Source organism: Lucilia sericata, unplaced genomic scaffold, assembly GCF_015586225.1.
Source record: "Lucilia sericata isolate MDLA Ls3-8-SP2 unplaced genomic scaffold, ASM1558622v1 Contig000060F_arrow, whole genome shotgun sequence".
Classification (NCBI taxonomy): Eukaryota; Metazoa; Arthropoda; class Insecta; order Diptera; family Calliphoridae; genus Lucilia; species Lucilia sericata.
The window spans coordinates 929857-938999 of NW_023994095.1; the positions used below are offsets into that span (position 1 = coordinate 929857).

The 9143-nt window shown below is 28.9% G+C and overlaps 1 protein-coding gene across 1 annotated transcript; it reads left to right on the forward strand.

Moving 5' to 3' along the window:
• The first annotated feature begins 5449 nt into the window (after positions 1–5449).
• On the forward strand, positions 5450–8874 carry LOC119616156. Its single transcript, XM_037972420.1, has 3 exons — positions 5450–5607; positions 6971–7058; positions 8738–8874. Exons 1-3 carry the CDS (start codon positions 5527–5529, stop codon positions 8872–8874), a joined length of 306 nt encoding a protein of 101 aa, XP_037828348.1. The 5' UTR covers positions 5450–5526.
• The last annotated feature ends 269 nt before the right edge of the window (positions 8875–9143 follow it).

A 9143-nucleotide genomic window follows, 5' to 3' on the forward strand; every position in this document is an offset into this window, starting at 1 on the left:
ACGTATGTTTAAGTTCTATGTCTGGAGCGTTAAAGTTGAATGAGTCTGATGAAATGTTCCATTTTATGCCGAGAGTCTTTGTGCCAGAATTTTTGATTAAATTTAGCCAGTCTAGAGGTAAAAGTGTCTCGTTTGGCAAATCCTGGATAACTCGTGGGTCATTAGAGGTCCATTTCATTAGGTCAAAATCTGTTGATTTTAAAATAGTTTCTTCGGGATTTTATGGAGTCTTCTAAGGTATGGCCACCGGCTAGAACATCGTCCACGTACATATTGTGTTTTAAAATGTGTGATGCTAGTGGATGAGTTGATTTGGCATCTTCGGCTAGCTGCAAAAGAGTTCTGATTGCCAAGTATGGAGAGCAATTAACTCCAAAAGTAACTGTGAGGAGTTCAAAGTCTTCTATGGGGTCACTTTTTTGATTTTCTGAACAGAATTCTTTGATATTTTGTTTGAGTAGGGTCGACTATTATTCTTGTAAATTTTTGTGACATCGGCGTTGAATACATAACGGAAAATCTCCACTGCGAAATCAATAGAACAAGATCTTGCTGAACAATTGGTCGTGGATACAAAATGTCATTAAGACTATTCTTACGTTGGGCTAGAGGCGTTGAAAACCACTCTAAGTTTTGTGTGGTTGATTTTTCTCATGTACAGTGTCTCACATAAGTATTCGAATTTGGTTGTACTTTGAAAAGAAACATAATTTAATAATATTTTTTGTGTGTGAAATGAATAATTAAATTTGTTATATTGTCTAGAGAGTCCTAAGGTATAATATCACACTCTTTAAAATTTGGAAAAATTACATTTACCTCAATTGATTTAACTTTTTTTAAAAAAAGTCCATAAAATTGCCTCACAAAAGTATTCGAATTTTTCCTGTAACTATTTCATATATGACCATATTATACGAAACACAAATATTATAATCGAGTGGTTTTTTACTTAAAATTGTGTTAGGGGTTACTATCGACCGAAATTATATATTTTTGGCCCATTTGTTCCACAATTTTGGAGCACTTGTAACATATTTTCATGTATCATTAAAATGGCGATTTTTGACCATATTTGCATTTTTTTCCTTTTTTTTTTCAGAAATCAGGTATCTAAAAATAATAATTTTTGTTATAAGGATCTGTACTTAAAAGTTGCAAGATGTATTTTTGGTATCGTTCTTCTGTTTCTAATTGAATTGTATGGATCTTAAGTCTCTTTTCGTACCACTAGGGTCGATATTTTCCGACAAAGTTGGCTAGTATACATTCATGTACATATTAGCACTAATATATTTTAAATTTTCAATACATTATATCGGTATACAATACAACAAAACGTCATCCTATACAGAAGATTTCAGTTTTTACTATTCGTAACATTCACGCTTATGTTGCCCATTACAATAACACTGTAAATCCAAAATTTTGGGTTTATTTTGATCATAGTAGGATCAATATTTAAACAGATATCGAAATTTTTGAGTTAGACCATAATGATATAGTGGCATGCAGCCTGGAGGTCATTGGTATATAAAAATAATGATACTACCATATTGAATGGTGTTTCTTCGAGGCATGTTTTGGAGTTGTACACTTCCACAATACATTGAAAACTTAAAATATATAAAAGCTGATACCTAAAAGAATATATACAAGAAAACTTTCCCCGAAAATTGTTGACCCTAGTATTATGAAAATTGGCTTAAGTTCCAATATATTGAATTAGCGACAGAATAATGATATCAATAATATATCTTGGATCGTTTAAATACAGATTCTTGTAACAAAAATACTATTTTTAGATACTCCAAGGGGTCTATTAAATACCAATATCAAACTTTGGTTTTATCTCTGGAAAAAAAGGGAAAATACTACAAATATTGCCAAAAATCGCCATTTTAATGATATTACATAAAAAGAGGGTACAAATCCCCAAAAATTGTGGACCAAATGGGCCAAAAATATATCATTTCGGTTGATAGTAACCCCTTAAAACAATTTTAAGCATAAAAACCAGTCGATTCTAAAATTTGTGTTTCGTATAATATGCTCAAATATGAAATACAGGAAAAAATCGTATACTTTTGTGCGGCAATTTTATGGACTTTTTAAAAAAACTAATTTAATTTAAGTAAATGTAAATTTTTCAAGTTTTAAAAAGCGTGATATCAAACCTAAGACCTGTCTAGACAATATAACAAATTATTTTCTTTTTGCACACAAAATTTATTATTAAATTTGGTTTCTTTTCATAGTTTACCTAAATTCTAATACTTATGAGAGACACTTTATACCAATTCTAGGTACAGTAGCTTTCGTTTATAGCATTGGTGGCCAGAAAGAGAGTTTTTAGAATGCATATGTGTAGTGTAAAATATGAAAGAGAACATAAATGAAAATATGTGTGCTTTGCACTGAAAAAAATTATATGTTTGTACTTATTTGTGTTATTCATATTATTTGTATTATAAATTAACAACAAAGGGAATGTATACATCGATGTATGTATGTGTTGACGAAACGATGTATTGATGCATATATTGATATTCTTACATCAATTAATGCATATGTTGATGTATTTATGTATGTACAGTGGACGTCCACTAGTACGAATTATATAGTGTCAGAACCTTTCGTAATACCGAATAATTCGTATTATTGAACAACACATTTTGTATTTTTAAATTCAAATAATACACATAAAATATTGGATTTTATTTATTTTTGTTTTATTTCTCATGAAAAATTACATAACGGAACAAAATATAATAAAATGTTCAGATTAATTAAAATGTTCAGATTACACAATTCTCTAATTTATAATTTTCTCTTAAAAATTAGAATAGTTATCCTTAAACCCATTGTTTGGAATGTGGAGTCACACTACTTTCAAAATTAACAGTTCATACATATATATGTATATATGTAAATATCATTTTACTTATTAAAAAATCCATCATTTAACATCGATGTTTATTACATTGTAAAATGATTCTTACGGCTTTTTCAATAACAGCGCTTTTGAGGCTCAATATTGTTCTCAGCAGAGTTATTGTCGGGAACTAATAAAATTCCTCATTGGCGTTATCATCCAATTTAATTTCTTCTCTTGGGTCATCAAATTTCCAATAAAATAAATTAATAACACTAAATAATTGTTGATTTGTAAATATACATGCAGTAAATTGTGTGTATATTATTTTTAAAAATACAAAACACTTGTAATAAATACAAAAAAACTTCAAAATTACTGAGCTTAAGGTGAATGATACCGAAATAATAAAATAAAAACATAATAAAAACTTCATTCATACGTAAATAAAACCAAAATTACCATAAAAAATGCGTTATTCGTACTATCGAACAGAAAAATTGTGACTTTATTCGTACTATAGAGTAGACAATGCAACAATTTTGCCATTCGTATTATTGGATATTCGTAATAAAGAGTATACGTACTATTGGACGTCCACTGTATGTCCGTCTATAAGTGTTCAAATAATTAACCGTTAATCGATAAAATTTTGGCGATTAATTGCTTGAATAAATGACAATACAAATATAATTGTAAACATTTATTTACAAAATAAATCTATCTATCAAAAGTATTTATACAAACATTTATTTGTGGCGGCTTTTGAAAATATTATCTGTGTATCATTTCATAAAGAGAGCAACTAAATTAAATTGTTTTTGTTTTGTGTATAGTTTGTTTTGTTGCTGAGAACATTCGTATTGCATGTGTATGAGTGAGAATAACACAATGCCCGCAGGGGCATGTTTGGCCTCCAATGGTTTATAGTCATCACTGTTACCCTGCCAACAATTTCTATCCAAATTGTAACCATAACGTTACAGCTTAATGTTTAAAACAATCTAATTTGATATAATCTGAGTGAATGAAAAGTGACCCCGTTCGGAAGAAACTGTTCCGCCTGTTTAATACTTACTTGATGTGCCCATTTCGTTTCAGTTTCAAGTCACTTTTTTATAACATAAAATTTCGTAAATGTAGTAAATTTCCAGTTTTGCCATAACAATAGAGAAGCTGGAAAGTGTTATGATTTTATACTCTTTTATGATATAAAAGCGACTTTATAATAATTTTTTTATTTCTCCTTTATTATACTGTTTTGCACTCACTAATCCCTCACTGATGCTTATTTTATATTAAACTATGTTTTAAATATATTAAATTTTAAATTAACACAATTTATTACAAAATCTAAATTTCACAATATATCACACAACTGATCACAATGAAATAAATATATTTACTGAAATGTGCAAACACTTTTCCTTCTGAATTTTGAGAGCAAGAATGATTCTACATTAAACTATCTTCTTAGTGTACTAAAAAGTGTTAGTTTTTGAAATTTATCTACTTATTATCATTTAATTTTGCTTTTGGTATATTAAAACGCACTAAAATTTAACAAAATTATGATCAAAATTAGAAAGTACTGTATTTTGTTTTTGTAAATTTTTTAACTTAGCACTGAGAAACATAAAATTGAGCCTTTATAGTGACTATTCAGTTCATGTATCCAAAATTAAACTCAAATTTGCTGGCAGGGTATAGTCACATTAGTTATATTGTCATTTTTATTAGATTTAAATGTCTCTGTCGATCAATTTTATATCGTCACACACGAAATTTTTTTCTAAAAGAATAGTTTTCAAAGTCGCAAACCACTACTACGACAAAAAATGTATCGTAAATTAAGTAGCAACGATCCAAATGAAGAAGTTTTTGTTGAAGAAGATATATTTTTGCTTAGAGCAAGATATAAATTAATTTTTTTTATTTGAAAAAATAGAAGATACAACTGTAACCAACATCCTCAAGCTAAAACAGATGAAAATTATTGATTTTTTTTAAATAAAATAAACAATATTTTTTAATTTAATGAATTTATGAAAATAATATTTATTTCTTTAATAAACATGAATTTTAAATTTTTTATATTCACAAAAAATGAATATATAAGATTTGCTTTATAAGCACATTGTGGCATATGCAAAAAAAATTAGTTTATAGTTCTTTATAGTTCTTTAGCGATATAGTCCTCAATTTGTGTGCAATTAAGGGTTTTGCCTATAAGCGAAAAGTACTGTAGATATATTTTTTATTGCACAGCTTTTGTTTACAATTGCTTACAAGCTTTAATAATTTTTTTTTAATTCAAATTAATTTATTTTCACTGTCATTTAAAATAAACAATAACAAAACAAACTTTGACAGAGATCCTATACCACTGAGAAATAAAAAAATAATTAGCTGTTCGATTGCATATACCTGTTTATTGTATCATGCAAAAACTTCTGGGTGAGGAGAAAAGAAATATTTCAGTTGTAATACAATGTCACATTTACATTTCTTATTATTCTTTGTTTTCAGTGTACAACAATATTCATACATACCTACATACACATATATTTTTTATTAAAATTATAATTTAACTTAATTGCAATATTTATTTAAATTCCGGAATTATTTTAACAAAGAAAAATTTATTGCTTATGGACAGTGCTAAAAGATTAAATCACCTCTCGTCTATGGATGATGACATGCGAATGCTTATTGGAATAATCGCAGATGAGGTAAAAACATAGTATAAAAAACAGTAAATTATTTTAAATTTGTATGTATGTAGTTATACCCTTCACCTTCGTGAGAAGGATATAAATCGAAGTGTTTTACTTCAACACCTGCCATATCGTGCTTCTTTCACGGTGCTACTTTTACAAGCAAACAGTGAGTTGTTAGACGTCTTACCACCGTCCCTTTGTATGCCTTGCACCAACACGCAAGTGGCAATTTTGATATATGATTCCGCCGGTCCATGTACAAGCACCTTGCTCTAGTACTTGAGTACTTAACTACCGAGATGCAAAAACATCACTTCCGTTTACAACCACGTTTCCGTTGATTCGGCAACAGCACCTAGATAAGTAACCGGTAAACTGAAATACGAATCCATAAAATAGGACAAAAACAAGTTCTTACTCACAAGAAACACACACTTTTAAGTATGGTACGAACAACGTAATCCCTAAACAATGGTATCACTTGCATAAGATTCCACACATTCGTACACTAATCATTTATATGACACATTCATTGAGGAAAACATCTGACACTTCTTCATCCATTCCTTATCATATACACTTGACACTAACTCATTCCAAACTTATAGTCCCACAGTCACTCCTCTGCGGGGTATCTATTATCTATGTATTTCGCCAACAGCACAAAACTTTATCAGAAATATACATATATATCATCGTGTATCAATCTTTTAACTTACATTATCTTCTCGCGATTTAAACTACAGCCATCACGGGAGAAATCAGTGATTAACATAGTTGAAAATTATTAGAATCGGCTCAAAATTTCATTAGTAAAAATAAATTAATTATTATATCGGGCTACAATAATACTCGAATATGATTTCTACATACATATGCAATCGGCCCATAATTGGTCATAGCTCCCAAATAAAGCCCTTTTCTGAAAATCAATTAATTGTAAATAACTAATAATGATATCGAGATACAATTCTTTTAGAATATGTTTCATTGTCATAATTTTACCACACTTTTTCTGGATCGGACCATTCTTTTATAAATATTTATAAATCAAATTCAAAATTTATAAAATCTAAATTTTTATAAATATCAGATCTGTACATGTATCATTCCTTTTTGATTTTAATAGTTCTAATTCATTTGAATGAATTCAATTCCAACGAATTGGAAATTAATTGTAATTCATTATACAAATTCATTTGAATTGGAAACGAATTGCAATTTATTTGGCAAATTCATTTGAATTGACTCAATGCTTTTATTCGACATGTTAATAAAAAATAGTATATAGGTGAAGGGTATATACATACATATATAGGGAAGCCGAATATTGCACTCTAACTTGCTTTTATATGTTATGTAATGCTTTAAAAAGGAAACTACAATTGGATTTCTATTGGCTGGTGTTGGAGAATCATTTGGTGTTTTAAAAAAGAATCGCAGTTTTCTAATGGTTACGGAAGGTAAAATTTTAATAAGAATTATTGTTCAATTCACATTCAAGCTGTAAGTTATAAAAGGTACTTTACATTATGTGATTTTATATTTATACAAACTGTTATTTGAAAATGTATTGAGGTCTGAAAATCTAAAACATTTTGTGGTTTAAAATTTTCTTTTTTTTCTTTTTTTTTTTTTTGAATCTGTTTTTTACAAAATACACAATTATTTTATATGTAGTTTTCTCTTGGATTTTAATTTGTAAAAAAAATTTGTTTTATTTTTTCCCATAATTTTCTACATAATCCATTTGGAATTGAAAATAAACCAAAAATAGGTTTCATAATATGTACATGAATCAAAATTGTTCAATAAATTTTGACAACAAATTTGATTTTGTATTAAACCCAATGAAACTCTGAGATTAATACAAAGTAATGTAATGTAAAACCCCCTTAAGTGATACTATATCCCCCAATTATGGTTCACAAAACACAAAGTGTTTTATTGTCTCGGCTGCAACAAAAAATATTTTTCAATTATTGTTGTGTGGACTTAATCTCATGATCAACCTTTTATTCGCTATACCATCAACTTTTTATTCGCTTTTTTGTAAGAAATATACCGTTATGAATGTTTCGTATAAAATCTTATATGCCGCAATGCTTAAATTCTGAGTTTTCGACAATTAAAAATACATACTGTAAACGATAATCGGAGAAAATTCATAGCAAAAACTAAAATGACAACACTAAAGGTAACCCAGCAAAAAATAATTGATATCATACTTTACAAACGACATCTTAATCACCTCCAAGGAGCGAAAAACAGACCCGATTGCGGCTTAGGTGTATTTCTTCAGATTTTTAGTATACATCCTCCTATCAACCTAACCTAATCACCTCCAAAAATCAAACATTTACTTACAAATGAAAACCCAGTTAATTGTGATGAAAGAGATGTAGAAAAGTCACTACACAGAGAGAAAAATTAATATACACGCCTAGTACCAAATTAACACCAAATTTTTCAATAACATCCATTGTCAAGTATAGACATACATACAACAACAACATGTAATGTAGACCACGCAACTTTGTCAACAGTGCAACAATTCGTTGTCGCAATCTAAACAAACGTGGTAAGCTCAAAATGCGTTGCCAATAGTGAGCTTACCACGTTTGTTAACATTTAGACAACGGATGTTCATAAAGTTTGGATTGCGACAACGAATTGTTGCAATGTTGACAAAGTTGCGTAGTCTACATTACGTGTTGTTGTATGTATGTATATACTTGACAATGGATGTTATTGAAAAATTTGGTTATTCGATGTTGCATAATATTAAGCAGAGATAAATAAAGGATCTGAAAAAATTCAGAATAGTGTAAAAATACTTCTTTAGGCATAAAAAAGTGTTTACAAAAGCTTTCTGATTCAAAATTAGGCTACAGAGCGTTATTTAAAGGTTGCATCTTTTAAGATACACTACGCATTCATCTATGAATTACATATTCGTTTTATTTGAATTATGTACTGTGTTATTGTTCAAGTTCATATATATGTATGTATTTTGCCCTTTGAACTTGCTGGTTGTATGTTTGGCATCTTGCTATGTTTATATGATTATCTATTTTGAGTTTTGCAATAGACAGACTTTTTTTAATTGATTTCATAATTTGGAACTAAAAGAATTTTAAAGTCATGTCAGGATTTAGAAAGGTTGATGGAGTCAATATGGCTGATGAGGAAGTTCGTGAATTGCTTTGCAATAGTGAGGGTATTACTTATGACAGTACGGACATCAGTGACTCAGATGACGATGAAAAGCTCATGTAAATAGAGACCAGAGCACCTAAAAGCTTCTAGAATGATAGTAATACAGGACGAAAATAATACGGAAAGTGATAGTGAGGATGAACTTGATATTGAAAGATCTATACATGATTCTTTCATACAAATGATGAATGATGTTAATAATCATGAATTTCCGGCAAAGGGAACTTTATGTGGATTTGAACACCTTCTACTTCTTATGCATAGACTAATACTACCTTTGGTCCCACAAATAATTGGAGCTCTTTTTCTTTCGAGTTTAGTGAGATTTT

Coding starts and splice junctions, on each gene's coding strand:
- LOC119616156 (XM_037972420.1), top strand. CDS start 5,527: ATGGACAGTGCTAAAAGATTAAATCACCTCTCGTCTATGGATGATGAC. Junction 5,608..6,970: donor TTGGAATAATCGCAGATGAG/GTAAAAACATAG, acceptor TGCTTTAAAAAG/GAAACTACAATTGGATTTCT. Junction 7,059..8,737: donor TTTTCTAATGGTTACGGAAG/GTAAAATTTTAA, acceptor AGAATTTTAAAG/TCATGTCAGGATTTAGAAAG.